Here is a 17,721-nt window from a genome sequence, read left to right on the forward strand (position 1 = left end):
TTTATTTCTCCTATTACCACTTCTGTCCCAAGATCTATTTAATTTCTTAATCTCTACAATTATCCTTTAATTTCAGTGGTATTTTGGAGTTCTGTTACTGGTAAATGGGTATAGCATATGAAGTTTCTTGTTTTCATTCTATTGGTCTCAGTTATTAAGCTCTTTGGTTGAATTCAGAAAATAGGTGTTGTGTGTATATTGTGTGTGAGAACAGCAAGGGAGGGGAAAGGTGAAGAACAAAGCTGATACTGTTTGCCTCCTCAGTAGGCATCTGGTAAAATCTGCCTTAAAGAAGTGGGTTAAGATCTAGTGGCCTGAAAGAAGGTTATATGTTGAGTTGATGAGGGCTAAGACAGCTATGTGACAGGCAGTGGGCAGAGTTGATGGCATGGTTGAAGTAAAATAAAAACCTACTTCCAGAGTATAAGGCTGGGACATTTAAGCATTAAGTAATTTTAGTTTTTCATGTTACAGTGATATTAAAGGGAAATCTATTAAGAAATTAAATAACAATACTTCAAAATCTACTAAAAAATTAAGTAAATTTAATATTCCAAGGGGCTTTCATAGCAGAATTAAAGATATACATTTGTAAAATAAAAATGTTATAACTTATAGTTATATTAAAATTTCACATTTCAAAATTTTAAAAAAAATCTCATGTGGAAAAATGCCAAATTTTTGATAAACTTTTAGATGTAATACAAAAAGCATAAGAACTTTGCTAGAACTTTTGACACTATTCCTATCCTCAAAACACTCAGAGAATCAGGGTCACAGATTGAAGATACTGAAAGAAATATGTGCTAAAATATAGAAATCATTTTTAGGAATCAAATGCAGTCAAATTTAGGAAATGTTATTAGTAATGTTGTATGCCAGGGAAAAGCTTTCTTCAGTTGTATACCTCATCATCCATCCCTTGTGGAAACTCCAGAGATTAATTTGTGTCAGTGCCTTGAGATGATCCTTTAGAGACTACGTCACACTAGCCAAAATGTACATAGGACTGAGGTAGACCCTATAGAGACGATTGATTAATTGCAGTTTAAATATAATTATCACACAGAAGAAGATGGAGAGATTGACTTTTTTCACTAAATTTAATGCTCTTGAGATCAACAAAGGGTATTGCATATTTTTTATGGCTGAGTAGTAGTCTACATGTGCAGAGTTTGTTCAGCTTCCACCCTCTGACCCACTGAAGGACATTTGGCTTGTTTCTAATATTTTGCTTATATGAATAAAGCTCTTATGAACATTTGTGTACAAGGTTTTGTGTGAACATGGCGTTTCATTTCTTAGGAAAAATGCCAAAGTATGATTGGTTATATGGTTAGTGCATACTTAATTTCACAAGAAACTGCCGGACTATTTTTTATAGATTCTCAGCAGCAGTGTTTGAGAGATTTAGCTTCTCTGTAGCCTCAATAACATTAACTATTGTTTCTATTTATTTTAGTTCTAATGGGTATGTGGTGATATTTCATTGTGGTTTTTAGAAGTTTTTTTTTTGAGTAACTGACATTACCTTATTCTCCTTATAGAAAACTGTCTAGACATTTATTTATAGAAATAAATGCATTGTTGCTTTTATTGTATTGGCGGTGTCTCAGAGGAAGAAACCCTGACTCAAATTCTGTGATTTAAATTGATAATAATGTAATTGCATCACCGACTCAACGGACATGGGTTTGGGTGGACTCCAGGAGTTATGATGGCCAGGGAGGCCTGGCGTGCTGCGGTTCATGGGGTCGCAAAGAGTCGGACACGACTGAGTGACTGAACTGAACTGAACTCTAAACCAAATAATGAAATATTATCAACTTAAAAAAAAAACAGACTGAAATAGAATTCTCAACTAAAAAAAACTAAGGCAAACATTAAAATCCTTAGTATGGACTGAGACCAAGATGGTGATATAGCAGGCTCGTGAATTTCCTTCCTCACACAGGTGCTCTGAATGTAGAGAAATTCCCTCTGAGAAAAATCCAGGAACTAGCTGAGTGACTCCTCCACATTTGGTAAATGAGAAAAATACCCACATTGAAACAGGTGGGAAAGGCTGAGACACATTCTTGCCATAAACTCAACCCCCAGCACAGTGTCATACAATCAGGAGGGAACATCCAACTCTCAGCTTCTCCTTGAGGATAAAAGGCTTTGAACCATACATTTTGTGCCCCAGTTTTAAATGCTCCCACCTGAGGGATGGGCTTCCAAAACATCTACTTCAAAAGCCATTTGAGCTTGCGTTCCTGAATCACACAGGACTGTAGCAAAGAAGCAGTTCTTAATGGGAGCATGTTGGGAGTACAAGCATTCACCATGGCTGTCCCCATAGGGCTCAGCATAGAGGGAACAGGCAAAAAAAGCCTATCTCAGTCTCTCCCTGGAAGGGGGTTGATTGTGTACTTTACAAGCTGCTACCTGAAGATCCAGCTTCTTAATGAGCATGCATTTAGAAATACTGGCTGTGATCCTCTCCAGAGCCTGTGGGAGTCAGTGGACACACCCCCAACCTTCTTCTTCTAGTTCACTCCAACCATAAAACCAAGTTGCCAGCATCTCCCTTTCACACACATCGAGTGTCCCAACTTTTATGGCTGCCATCGAGGGAGGGATATGCCCCAAATTTCCCTGCTCTGTTAACTGGCACGTCTTGCATTCATAAGTCCCACAAGATCATAGCAAACAAAGAAGCATATGTTAAGGGGAATGGAGGTACTGGCTGTGGTTAGCCCCCACATTTCAGCACAGGGGGAGCAGCAAAATGGCCTATTTCCTAATCCTTCTCTGGAAGGAGTTTGACTACATACCTAGAAAATTTAGTGTATTTTCAAAATTCTGAAAACCTAGGATTTGGATGGAGAAGGCAATGGCACCCCACTCCAGTACTCTTGCCTGGAAAATCCCAGGGACGGGGGAGCCTGGTGGGCTGCCGTCTATGGGGTCGCACAGAGTCAGACACGACTGAAGTGACTTAGCAGCAGCAGTATTTGGATAACATTGTCATTTGCTACATATTTTATAATCTTGTGTTGTAAATTGAGTTAAATTCCTGATGGAAAATAAAATTGGAATTACCTCTTACCCTGCAAATAAATAAACAAATAAAATAAGTGTTATAGAAGTTTTTTAAAAAACCTCAGTACTTGATATTAGGTTACCTATTCATTTTCATTTATTAATCCTTAAGATTATGAGATATTTAACAAAATAGTTGGATGTCTCTGTGTCTTTTTTGGAGAAATGTCTTTTTGGATCTTCTGCCCATTTTTTTATTGTGTTGTTTGTTTTTTTTGATATTGAGCTACATGAGCTATTTGTATCTTTTGGAGATTAATCCCTTGTCAGTCACATCATTTGCTAATAGTTTGTCCCATTCTGTGTGTTGTCTTTGTTTATGGTTTTCTTTTCGCTGTGCAAAAAAGTTTTTAGGTTTAGCTAGCTCCTATTTGTTAGTTCTTACTTTTATTTTCATTACTTTAGGAGGTGAACGCAAAATGATATTGTTGTGGTTTATGTCAAGGAGTGTTCGTCTGCCTGTGTTCTCCCGTAAGAGTTTTATGGTATCCGGTCTTAAAACATTTATATTTTTAATCCATCCTCAGTTTATTTATGTGTACAGTGTTAGAAAATGTTCTAATTTCATTCTTTTAACTGTAGCTGTCCAGTTTTTGGACACCACTTATTGAGATTGTCTGTTCTCCACTGTATAGTCTTGCCTCCTTTATCGTAGATTAGTTGACCATAGGTGTGTGGGTTTATTTCTAGGCTTCCCATTGATCTCTGTCTTCAGGCCAAAATCATACTGTTTTGATCACTGTAGCTTTATAGTACAGAATGAAGTCAGGGAGCCTGATTCCTCCAGCTCTGTTTTTCTTTCTCTATATTGCTTTGGTCATTTGGGGTCTTTTGTGTTTCCATACAAATTTTAAGTTTTTTTATTTTAGATCAGCAAGAAATGCCATTGATAATTTGATAGGGATTGTGTTGAATCTGTAGATTACCTTGTGTAATATAGTCATTTTGACATTGATTCTTTCAATCCAAGAGTATGGTATATCATTCCATCTGTGTCATCTTCTATTTCTTTCATCAGTGTCTTATAGTTTTTGGAGTATCAGTTTTTCACATCCTTAGGTAGGTTTATTCCCAGGTATTTTATTCTTTTTGATGTGATGGTAAATGAGATTGTTTCCTTAATTTCTATTTTTCATCTTTAGTTGTTAGTGAATATGGCTTAAAACACATGAAAGATGCTCAGCATTACCAATTATTAGAGAAATGCAGATCAAAACTACAGTGAGGTATCACCTCACACTGGTCAGAATGGCCATCATTAAAAAATCTACAAGCAATAAATACTAGAGAGAGTGTGGAGAAAAAGGAGCCCTCCTACACAGTTGATAGGAATGTAAATTGCTATAGCCACTATGGAAAATAGTGTGGAGGTTTCTTAAGACTCTAAAAATCAAGCTACTATATGATCCATCAATCCCACTCCTGGGCATACATCTGGGGAAACCATCATTCAAAAAGATACACGAACTCCAGTGTTCATTGGAACACTATTTACAATAGTCAAGTCATGGCATCAACCTGTGTTCCTCAATAGAGAAATGGTTAAAGAAAATGTGATACATATATACAATGGAATATGTTGTTTAGTCACGAAGTCATATCTTACTCTTGCAACCCATGGACTGTAGCCCACTAGGCTCCTCTGAATCTTCCCCACCCAGGGATTGAACTTGTATCTCCTGCATTGGCAGGTGAGTTCTTTACCACTGAGCCACCAGGGAAACCTGCAATTAAATATTACTCAGCCGTAAAAGAGAATGAAATAATCCCGTTTGCAGCAACATGGATGGACCTAGAGATTATCATACTAAGTGAAGTAAGTCAGATACAGAAAGACAAGTATTACATAATATCACTTATATGTGGACTCTAAAAGAGTGATGCAAATGAACTTTCTCACAAAACAGACTCACAGACTTATAAAACTTTCAGTTACCAAAGGGGAAAAGTGTGAGAGTGAGGGATAAATTAGGAGATTTGGATTAACATATACACACTACTATATATAAAATAGATAATCAACAAGGACCAACTATATAGCACAGGGAACTCTGCTCAATATAATAACCTATAGGGGAAAGAAACCAGAAAAAGAATAGATCTGTGTGTATGTATAACTGAATCATTTTGCTGTTCACTTGAAATAAATGCAACATTGTAAACCAACTATATTCCAATATAAAATAAAAAAATTTTTTTAAGTTGGAAAAATCTAGTTTCATTATCTTTTAACCTGGAAACATAGATATCTTCAAGTAAACACTTAGGGTCCCAGTTTTCAAGTTAGTTTACAAAAGGAAAAAGCTGATTATATTTGATATAATTTTTCTATAGACTCTAATGTAAATAGAGTATATTCCAAAAGTAAAAGATAATTTACACTCTTTAAAAAGACTATGAAAGCAGAATTCTATTTTTTTTTTCTCACAGTAGAGTTTATCTCTTTTAAAAACATTTGTTTTTGAGCGGAATTTTTATGCTCATTGGTGGGTTGATTATTTTGTTTTAATATATCCACTTCCCCATGACTCTTTACAGAGTAAAACTTTTTTTCTGTACAGTAAAAAATCCTTGGTGATGGTGGTTTAGTCGCTAAGTCGTGTCCGACTCTTGGCGATCCTATGGACTGTAGCCTGCCAGGCTCATCTGTCCATGGGATTCTCCATGCAAGAATACTGGAGTGGGTTGCCATTTCCTTCACCACAGGATCTTCCCAACCCAGGAATTGAACCTGGGTTTCCTGGTTCAGAGGAGACAGATGCATTTACCAACATTTACCAGTCATTGCAGGTAGATGATTTACCAACATTTCCTTCACTTATTAATAAGTCTGGGTCTCATGTAATATAATGTCTCATGTAATATAATTTTGATGTGTATAGTTTTAAGTCTGGTGACTTCAATTTTAAGAAATGAAATTTAATTGAAAAGGCAATGTAAAATGCTTTGCATATTGATTTGATGGGCTCATGCACTCTTAATGTAAATACTCACTGTGTTATTTTGTGTGATTTATCCTTAAATCTCATGTGATTTTGTGTGATTTATCCTTAAATCTCATAAATGATATAAGTGCGTGTTATGCTTTTATTCCCTGATGGTTCTAGAGAAGTGTATTTTGCGCCTATTGTTTAGAAATAATAAAGTAAGCAAAAAGAGACATATATTCAGTAGTTTAGGAACATAAGAGGTCAAAATGAAATATAATGTGACAGCAGTTTCTATCTTTAGTAGTTTTTAAACTTTATTACATACCTGTGTTCTTATAGTGTAAATATATGCCATGCCAGTGGAGCTCTGTTTGACTGGCCCCAATCCTTCTTTTTAGGTTTGATCCAGAGCGTTTTGATGATGAATCTGTTATGAAAACTTTCTCCTTGCTTGGATTTTCAGGCACACGGGAATGCCCAGAGTTGAGGTGAGATGATAAAGGAAAATGAAAGGAAAGATGTCAGACTTTGTACTTAAAATTTTGATAATCACTGTTGATGAGAATGAACAATCTGTATAAATCGTATAAATTAACTTTAAAAGTTGAATTGTATAAGTAATCGTTAATCTTTGGTGACCATGTCGCTCTCTTGCTGACTAGGTTTGCCTATATGGTGGCTGCAGTGCTTTTGAGTGTCCTGCTGAGGAGACTGCACCTCCTCTCTGTGGAGGGACAAGTTACTGAAACTAAGTATGAACTGGTGACATCATCCAAAGAGGAAGCTTGGATCACTGTCTCAAAGAGATATTAAAATTGTATGCATTTAACTTTGTTGAAGAAAATGATCATTAAGAAATCTGTATTGAATCCTTTTAGAAATCAAGCATCATTGTGTAAAATAAACACCTATTAATACTTCATCATGTAAATTTGGATTTTTGTATACCAGAATTTCTTGATGTTCCATATACACTTATATTCATTGCATCAGTATAGTGATCATTTTAATGGGAGGCCTTCTGCTTTTAACTTTTGTCTTATCACTTTATATGCCATTATTTTCATTTTCTTAGCCTTGGTTTGATTTCTAAAATTAATATTCTTGAAGATAAAATATTTTTCACAGTAATATTTTCCAAATGTTCATAAAAAATAAAAATAATATTAACTCCTTTTCATAGTTATGGTAAATCACCTTAAAGGGGGGAAAAAGGACTTTTCGTGATTTTATTTATTGGATTAATGTTTTTATTTTCCAAGTATAAATTAATTTGTGTTTAATTATTGTTATTAGGTTTGAGTAATTCAGTGAATAATGTCCCTTGTATTTGCTGATGTTGTGCATTCCCAGACAACAGTGTTCATTTCATGACTTATACATTGCTCATCATTTTGAACAGTTCTGAATCATTTGGAAAATTATATAGTTGTTTTTGAATGTGTTTTGAAATGTCCCTCCTAAGTAGCAAATCAAGAATGAGGCTCCTCTGTCCATTTTTGCTGAAAATCTTAGTAGCACTGTATTATTCCACTAATTCTCATTTGTGGAAAAAGCAATTCCTAAATTTATTTATTATGTTATATCCTAACCATAATGAACTTATGATTAAGAAATGAGAGAACATTAACTAAAAACCAAACCAAATTTTTAAAAAAAGAAAACAAATATGGGTGAAAATATTTGCAATATATATGACAGAAAACGATAATATCCCATATTACATATAAAAAGCTCATACAAGTTGGCAAGAAAACATGCAGTAGATAAATGGACAAAACAGCTTCTACTGGGAAACAGCTAATAAGCTTTTAGAAAAATGATCAATCTCATTAGTAAAAATTAGTAAGCAATACTTCTTTATTGGAGCTTTTTCAAAAATATTTGAAGTATCATTCCAGATTTATGTTTTAGTACTGACAAGTTTTATATTTAATACTTTTTTATTGACAGCATTGTATTTTAGTTTTGCTTTTTTTTTTCTGGTTATATTGTTCTTGAAGAATTTCTTTTAAATAATGTTTTTAAAAAGATAACTGTGAAGGAAATATGCCAAGTGCCAATAGAGAGGAAAGGAAGAATGATGATAAATGTTTGCAAATGGACTTGTTATTGACACTGCTGAATTTCTCTTGTAATTTTAAGTTTCAAGAATGTACTCTGGTTAAAGAGTCATTTTATGCTGTGTTTATGGTTATATAGGTAACATTTCAGACCAAATAATGAGTTGTTAAACATAGAAACTAAGTAATAACTAGATGCAGCCTTTATTTCTGTCAAAAATATTTAATTTATGGAATAATTTAAATTTCGAAACTTTAAGTGAAATGTCCTAGATCTTAGCATCATGTTGTTTCAATGAAGCCATGTTTTACATTTATTTCCTCTCACCTTCATTTTCTATGGCTTAGTGTATACAGAACATCTTTCTTTATTATCTAAGTACCTTATTTGGCTTTGAAAATGGCAGTGGAAGGTTAGAGGAGGCAGAAGACGTGTAAGCCAAGTGTCATTAAAATCAGGTAAGTGGAATTCTAGTGAGATGAGATCAGCAACAACAGGGGAGCTGAGCCAGAGTCAGGGTGTTGCCATATTGCCAATAAATGAAAAGAAACAGTGTTTAATAATGATTGGATTTGAGGAAAATAGAGGATAGAAGAATCAGGTACATAAGCATATTTTATCCAGAGTTACATAACTAATTTGCAACATTAAAAATAAGTCATCTTCTATAAGATTTTTTAAAAATACTCTTTATCATGTGTAAAATAAGTTATCCATTCACTGTTGTTCTTGGCCCTTTGACAAGCAACCTAAATTTTAGTAGCCTCAGTATCACTGATGCTTGTAACATGCCTCTGGCCGGACTCAATTTTATAGCTTTTTAAAATCTATCTCTTCACTGGTTTTGATCTGCATTCTTTTTGATAGTTCAGAAGTTTATTTTTAAAAACATCAATACAACACATTTCTTACAGCATGAAAGGGCTCTTCCATACTTTGTGCTAATAAAATTCAAAACAGAATTAGTTCTGTGCATGTGTTTGGGAAAAAAAAACACATGTTGTCTGGCCCACAAATGTGCAGTTTTATTTATATATATGTAAATAGATTCTATCTTCTTTATAGATCCAATATCAAAATTTCATTTGTTTCCTTTGTATTAAAATAGTTTGTATTTTAAAGATAAAATGTTCTATTTTTATTAGAAAAAGTATATGGGTTATTGTAGAAAAATCTAGGAAATATAGAAGCACAAAAATAGGAAACTCCATCCCCACTATTTGAACTTAACCAGTGTTCAGCTTCTGAGGTTAATCTTTCTACTCTTTTATCCACATATACTTTTCACAGATAAACATAAAGTTCTCTCATTTAATGTGTTATTAACCAATAGTGTTTTATACAACTGAAACATTACTATTCTCACTCAGAAGTAAATATAGACTTGCCAATTTTTTCTTCCCCTCTTTCTCTTCTCAGGTATTGTTATTCTTTTCAGCTTTAAAAATGGCCTGCCTTCTCCATCCATTCTATCAAAACAGTTATATATTAATAAACTCAAGCTGCTTAAGTCAAAACATAATGTAGGTACTACAGTGAGCACTTAAAAAATGAAATTACTCCACTAGCCTAAGACAAAATTTTGATATAAGTAAGTTGAAATTGGGGTGGCATTTTACGTTTTAAAAGGACATTTTAAGAATCTTTGTTGTCGTTTTTGGACTCTGAGGGAAACCTTAACATTCTTCTCTGAAGACATCTTGATTTTTTTCTTCAGATCCATAAAAAGTACTGTTGCCTGTTATAAAATGTACTTTTTTTTTCACATGTGGTTATGTTGACAGATTGAAAATTGCTTAAAAAAGCATAATTCTACTGAGTGTATAAAAGTGAAGACATGGCCAGTAGAATCAAAGAGTCGTTTGGGAGCTGCGAGAAGACAGCTACAAGAGAAATGGACACTATTTCAAGGGTGGATTTTGATAATGTCAACAAGATGATGCTAGTGACCTTGTTTTTCTTCTTTGCCAGTCCTGTGCCTGTTTCCTAAGTTCCTAAGACCAATGATGAAGGTAGAAGGGGAGGAGTAGGGGGAGGGAGACTGTGACGACAAAGCTGTTACTGTTACTGCAGAAGCCAGAAAACCCGCCTGGCCAGCAGGGCTCCATACAGTGTTGCTTTGAGTGTGGTGAGTGACCTACACTGATAAAAAGGAGTGAGACCGAAACTTGCTGCAAGTAGAACAAGGGACTGAAGAAAGCGTTTGTTACCAACCAGCTTCTTTATATACCCATCTCATTTAGTCCTTAGAACATGACTAGGTGCTGGTGGGACTAACTTGAGGTGGATGAACCTAGAGCCTATTATACAGAGTGAAGTAAGTCAGAAAGAGAAAATAAAATATTGTCTATTAATGCACGCGTGTGGAATCTAGAAGGATGTTACTGACGAACCTATGTGCGGGGCAGCAGTGGAGACACAGATGTAGAGCACAGACGTGTGGACACAGTAGGGGTGGAGTGGGTGGATGGACTGAGAGAATAGCATGGAAACACATCCATTACCAAATGGAAAACAGACAGCAAGTGGGAACGTCCTGCGTGACAGAGGGAGCTCAACCCAGTGTTCTGTGACAACCCAGAGGGGTGGGATCTGGTGAGAGATGGGAGGTGTGTTCAGGAGGGAGGGGACGTAGCGAGGGGGCTGATACTTGATGATGATGTATGGCAGAGGCCAACACAATATTGTAAAGCAATTGTCCTCCAATTAAAACAAAAAATAGTTCTTCATTCTTGCAAGAAGAAACAGAACTGTAAATGAAGATAACAAATACTAGCTAAGAAACACTGAAAGATCTAAACTTCAGATTATCTAATATCTTCAGTGGGGTGTAGTGGGGTTTTGTTCTTAAGAGAGAAGCAGTAGTTTCAAATGATATACAGTTTATAAGAGTACTGTAACAGAGGTATTAAAAGAACTCTCAAAACTAATAATGCCAACTCAATTGCCATTTGTACAGCTGTTTTTTTCCTGTTCCCACATACCTATATTTTTACCCATTGTGGTCAGAACAACATGGTCTACTTTTTGTTTAATACATTTTAAACATTTTCTTTTGTTACCTCATTTTTGTAAGGTCTTGTTTGGGGGCGGGTAGACTTTGAAAGTAGAAATTAATTTTATGTTTGATTTATAGAATTTTATGGATAATTGTAAAATTTGAGCTTGAAGCGATTTTATAAAATATCCAGACAGTAAACAAAAAGGCAGGAAATGACATTCCTTCTTCCAGTGTGCTTCCCATTCAGGCCGTTTATGGTTTGGTGTCTGTCTTTCTTCAGATTGGAAGCAGATCTTGTTATTGCATGGAAAACGTGCCAGGAGTAAATAAATCACAAATAATCCTGTCTGATAGTTTTCTTTAAAAGAAACTTGGTTTTATGTATGTCTAAAATACTTGCAAATTCTTGTTTTAATTTTTAACACTTAATGGTAAAAATGAAACTGTGTTACCCCATCATGGTAACTATCATGGATAAAGTTGTAAGGTGCCTGTCTCCAAATGGCAATCAGTAAATATTTTTGAAGAAATGAATGAACTCTTTATTGAGGTTTTCTATGCACATATAGGAAATTATTAAAGTTACTTTGATACTTTAAAGTTGATAAAGAAAACCAAACTACTTCTAATGCTAATAGTACTTTGTGATATGTATTGCTGGAAGTATTTAAGAAGATGTTATATGGACATCTTTCAGTGATGTCTGTATTAAGTGTGAACTAGATTTATAATCAGCTATAGTTCTACAAAGTATCATCCAGAATAGTTGGTAAGCAAGTAGACCTTTGCTCCTCTATATCTTATCATCAGATTATCATTAAACTAGAAAATATGTAAGGATCAGAGTTCTTTATTAGGTTAGCAAGAGCATTATTTCCCAAAGTGTCTCACGGTACCCTATCCTATGAGATACTCTGAGAAAAAGTTTCCTTGATCATATTCATTTTCAGATTGTGTATGTATGTTCTTTCTCAGACACCTGTAATGCATATTATATTGGAAGAGCTGAGACGTTCTAATGTAAGGAAACCTATTTTAACTTGATGTAACACTAAATGTTCCAAATGTGTTTGATGAAGGTACCCCTTTACAGATTACGCCTATTATCCTGAAAAACTGGTGTTTCATGGAGATGTAGTGTTCACAGAACAGAACCCTTTTTGTCCAAAGTGATCTATGTAGACAAGTAGGAACATCTGTCTTCGCTAGTTCTTTAATCTGTGCATGGTCCAGAAATTCTCCAGGCTAGGAGTGACCTAGTCATTCCAATTCACCTGAATTCCATATTTTCTCACTACCTTACCTCTACTGTTTTTCCTTGTTAGAGCCCTTGTACTCTACTCTCTCCTCATGACTTTCATTTCTGTCTGAAGAATGTGAACCATTTAGTCAGGCAACATTTTTTATTGGTCCCTTCCTGTATGCAGATCTTATACCAGATGCTGGGGATATAGCAGTGAGCCAAACAGACATGGAACTTACTGTGCTCTCTGTCTTCTGTGTTTCACCCCAGGAGGAAGAACCCCAAAGTCTCATGTGCCAAAGCTTAACTTTCTAGCACTTGAGTTCTCTAGGTCCTCGGTTTGGAAGCAACTCAAAGACCCTTCAGGTTAGTGGCTGAAAGGGACAGAAGAAGGAACTTGTAGCTGACTACACGACAAAGAACAGAAGGCTTCCATTACAGGTACAAGGAGGGAAGAAGCGCAAGGAACTGTTGGGAGTCAAACCATTATTTTTGTTATTTTTAGTTTATGAGCAAGAGAATTAAACTACATATCTTACCAAGGAAAACTGTCAACATTGATGATGAATAGGAATACTGGAGATCATTTAGAGTGAGAAGAAACAAAGCTAGGAATTGGTTTGACTACGTTAAAGAGAGATTTTTGTCCACATTTCTATGACTTGTTCAATTATCCTGCATCACTAAGTGGTTTATCTTTTATGATTTGTTTGTATTGTAAGGTCATCAGCTAATAGATAATTAATTTTTAGAGCTTAAAAGGATATTGTAGAGATTATATGGTAACCTGCTCACAGTTTAAAATTTTGGAGGGAGAAGCCTAGAGCCTCTGGGAGTAGAAGAGTAATATTCTTGGGCTTTCATTTTGGATTTTCTTAAGCACTTCAGATAGCTTTCTGAAGACAGCTGCTTAAGTCAGTGCTGCTATTATATTCATAGGGATTTTTTTTAAGCCTTCAAGGAGGTGTAGATTCAGAAGGAATTGGGGAAAAATTTTTTTAATATTCTTGAGGCAGAGCCTTTGAGGGAGATGCAAATGTGTTTTGAATGTTAAACTTACTTAGATTTAAAAATACATATCTTCAAGCAAAGTTGCCATGACAACCTTTCTTAATGTGTGTATAAAATTTATGTCTGTCTCTGAGATTTTCATCTTTCCCAATACAGGGTTTAATCACAAGAATTGGGCACTGTGGTATATTTCTAGCTAGATGATGACCGGTGAGAATTATGTAATTTTGGGAAATGCAAATCAAGTATTACAGCAGTTGTGTAGCATGATGATCCCACCAAGGTAAATTTCATCTTGTTCTCTCCATGATCAGAGATTGATCTGGCTTGAAATCTAAGCTGAAATTCTGGATGCAAATAGAACCATGCATCTGTTCTGAGTTTCTGTTTTTTTGTATTTGGAGGATTTGTAGGAGAGCCCTTGGAGGTGTGGGAAATTTTGTACTAAATCTCTTGGATAACCCCCCAAACTGATCCTGTCTCTTTGGGATCATTAAATCTAATCCATAGTTGATAGCATAGGTTGACTCGGAACCACAAGAGACATCTCTGCAATGGCCAGGCATGTGCACAGAGATACCACAGAGACTCCTGGCCTGAACTCCAATCCAGCAATGCTAGAGAGATACCATTATCAGACCTCTTCACTTCCTTTTACTTCACTTCAGATACCCTTGTCTGTCAGACTCTCTTTTGCATGTCAGGGGCCAGGAGAAGAGTGCTAGGATTCTGGACACCCAAAGTTCCTGTGGTCAGGTATAGATGTGATAGTTGGACTGTGAAGAAGGCTGAGCTCCGAAGAATTGATGCTTTTGAACTGGGGTGTTGGAGAGGAGTCTTGAGAGTCCCTTGGACTGCAAGGAGATCCAACCAGTCCATTCTGAAGGAGATCAGCCCTGGGATTTCTTTGGAAGGACTGATGCTAAAGCTGAAACTCCAGTACTTTGGCCACCTCATGCAAAGAGTTGACTCTTTGGAAAAGACTCTGATGCTGGGAGGGATTGGGGGCAGGAGGAGAAGGGGATGACAGAGGATGAGATGGCTGGATGGCATCACTGACTCGATGGACATGAGTCTGAGTGAACTCTGGGAGTTGGTGATGGACAGGGAGGCCTGGCGTGCTGTGATTCATGGGATCACAAAGAGTCAGACACGACTGAGTGACTGAACTGAACTGAACTGAACTGAAAGTTTGGAAGAAAGGAATTCTCATCCTTAGTTTGGGAAATATGAATTTATTTAGCAATGGAATAAGGAGGTGCCTTTTAGTAACTATGACTTGAACTTAACTCTTGGCTACTTTAGGTTGTGAGATGCTTGCACTAGAGCTGTTATGTTTTATATTTTAGTTTTTCTGTAGCACAGTCAAGAACCCCTGAAAGTAATTAATTAAGGTGAGGTTAGAAGTTTCATCTACTACTGTGCTGGCTTTGATTTAGTCTTATAGACTTTGTAAAACTATGTTACATTTAAGAGAACCCATGGATATGTTCTAATCCAATACCCTTATAAACGGGGAAAATCAAAGCTGAGACAACTTATTTTATGTGAGAGTTTGCCCATACTAGTACAGTTTTGTGTTTTTTTTTTTAACTTTTTCCAAATGTGATTTCCTTTTATCTTATTCTCTAAAGGAAGAATTTTTTTTTTTTTTTTTTTTTTTGGCAGTCTGCTCTCTGGTTCCTCTGCCTTTTCTTTTTTTTTAATTTTATTTATTTATTTATTTATTTTTTAATTTTATTTTATTTTTAAACTTTACATAATTGTATTATTTTTGCCAAATATCAAAATGAATCCGCCACAGGTATACATGTGTTCCACATCCTGAACCCTCCTCCCTCCTCCCTCCCCATACCATCCCTCTGGGTCGTCCCAGTGCACCAGCCCCAAGCATCCAGTATCGTGCATCAAACCTGGACTGGCAACTCGTTTCATACATGATATTTTACATGTTTCAATGCCATTCTCCCAAATCTTCCCACCCTCTCCCTCTCCCACAGAGTCCGTAAGACTGTTCTATACATCAGTGTCTCTTTTGCTGTCTCGTACACAGGGTTATTGTTACCATCTTTCTAAATTCCATATATATGCGTTAGTATACTGTATTGGTGTTTTTCTTTCTGGCTTACTTCACTCTGTATAATAGGCTCCAGTTTCATCCACCTCATTAGAACTGATTCAAATGTATTCTTTTTAGTGGCTGAGTAATACTCCATTGTGTATATGTACCACAGCTTTCTTATCCATTCATCTGCTGATGGACATCTAGGTTGCTTCCATGTCCTGGCTATTATAAACAGTGCTGCGATGAACATTGGGGTACACGTGTCTCTTTCCCTTCTGGTTTCCTCAGTGTGTATGCCCAGCAGTGGGATTGCTGGATCATAAGGCAGTTCTATTTCCAGTTTTTTAAGGAATCTCTACACTGTTCTCCATAGTGGCTGTACTAGTTTGCATTCCCACCAACAGTGTAAGAGGGTTCCCTTTTCTCCACACCCTCTCCAGCATTTATTACTTGTAGACTTTTGGATCGCAGCCATTCTGACTGGTGTGAAATGGTACCTCATAGTGGTTTTGATTTGCATTTCTCTGATAATGAGTGATGTTGAGCATCTTTTCATGTGTTTGTTAGCCATCTGTATGTCTTCTTTGGAGAAATGTCTATTTAGTTCTTTGGCCCATTTTTGGATTAGGTCATTTATTTTTCTGGAGTTGAGCTGTAGGAGTTGCTTGTATATTCTCGAGATTAGTTGTTTGTCAGTTGCTTCATTTGCTATTATCTTCTCCCATTCTGAAGGCTGTCTTTTCACCTTGCTAATAGTTTCCTTTGATGTGCAGAAGCTTTTAAGGTTAATTAGGTCCCATTTGTTTATTTTTGCTTTTATTTCCAATATTCTGGGAGGTGGGTCATAGAGGATCCTGCTGTGATGTATGTCAGAGAGTGTTTTGCCTATGTTTTCCTCTAGGAGTTTTATAGTTTCTTGTCTTACATTGAGATCTTTAATCCATTTTGAGTTTATTTTTGTGTATGGTGTTAGAAAGTGTTCTAGTTTCATTCTTTTACAAGTGGTTGACCAGATTTCCCAGCACCACTTGTTAAAGAGATTGTCTTTAATCCATTGTATATTCTTGCCTCCTTTGTCAAAGATAAGGTGTCCATATGTGCGTGGATTTATCTCTGGGCTTTCTATTTTGTTCCACTGATCTATATTTCTGTCTTTGTGCCAGTACCATACTGTCTTGATAACTGTGGCTTTGTAGTAGAGCCTGAAGTCAGGTAGGTTGATTCCTCCAGTTCCATTCTTCTTTCTCAAGATCGCTTTGGCTATTCGAGGTTTTTTGTATTTCCATACAAATTGTGAAATTATTTGTTCTAGCTCTGTGAAGAATACTGTTGGTAGCTTGATAGGGATTGCATTGAATCTATAAATTGTTTTGGGTAGTATACTCATTTTCACTATATTGATTCTTCCAATCCATGAACATGGTATATTTCTCCATCTGTTAGTGTCCTCTTTGATTTCTTTCACCAGTGTTTTATAGTTTTCTATATATAGGTCTTTAGTTTCTTTAGGTAGATATATTCCTAAGTATTTTATTCTTTCCGTTGCAATGGTGAATGGAATTGTTTCCTTAATTTCTCTTTCTGTTTTCTCATTATTAGTGTATAGGAATGCAAGGGATTTCTGTGTGTTGATTTTATATCCTGCAACTTTACTATAGTCAAAACCAAAAAAGGACCCCCAAACAAAACTGTCTAATTTTAGTATACTATGCTATTGATAACTGGGATAAACAGGATAATAGTCTCCTAAAAGCAAACACTTAAAAACACTTGTCCTATCTGTGAATAAGACATGCTATGATATTTATAAACACCCTCTTCCAACAACACAAGAGAAGACTCTACACATGGACATCACCACATGGTCAACACCGAAATCAGATTGATTATATTCTTTGCAGCCAAAGATGGAGAAGCTCTATACAGTCAACAAAAACAAGACCAGGAGCTGACTGTGGCACAGATCATGAACTCCTTATTGCCAAATTCAGACTGAAATTGAAGAAAGTAGGGAAAACCACTAGACCATTCAGGTATGAACTAAATCAAATCCCTTATGATTATACAGTGGAACTGAGAAATAGATTTAAGGGACTAGATTTGATAGATAGAGTGCCTGATGAACTATGGACAGAGGTTCGTGACATTGTACAGGAGAAGGGATCAAGACCATCCCCATGGAAAAGAAATGCAAAAAAGCAAAATGGCTGTCTGGGGAGGCCTTACAAATAGCTGTGAAAAGAAGAGAAGCGAAAAGCAAAGGAGAAAAGGAAAGATATAAGCATCTGAATGCAGAGTTCCAAAGACTAGCAAGAAGAGA

At 35.9% G+C, this 17,721-nt stretch overlaps 1 protein-coding gene across 2 annotated transcripts in view; it reads left to right on the top strand.

The window, feature by feature from the left end:
• LOC129646657 (cytochrome P450 20A1) overlaps positions 1-6,937 on the top strand; it is a 42,434-nt gene extending 35,497 nt beyond the window's left edge. For both annotated transcript variants that reach the window (XM_055573167.1, XM_055573165.1), the window contains 2 exons: positions 6,416-6,505; positions 6,680-6,937. In XM_055573167.1, the coding sequence (XP_055429142.1) occupies positions 6,416-6,505; positions 6,680-6,830 (241 nt within the window). In that variant the 3' untranslated portion in view covers positions 6,831-6,937. The remainder of the gene's footprint in view (positions 1-6,415; positions 6,506-6,679) is intronic.
• Positions 6,938-17,721: the final 10,784 nt, after the last annotated feature.

Source organism: Bubalus kerabau, chromosome 3 (genome assembly GCF_029407905.1).
Source record: "Bubalus kerabau isolate K-KA32 ecotype Philippines breed swamp buffalo chromosome 3, PCC_UOA_SB_1v2, whole genome shotgun sequence".
Classification (NCBI taxonomy): Eukaryota; Metazoa; Chordata; class Mammalia; order Artiodactyla; family Bovidae; genus Bubalus; species Bubalus kerabau.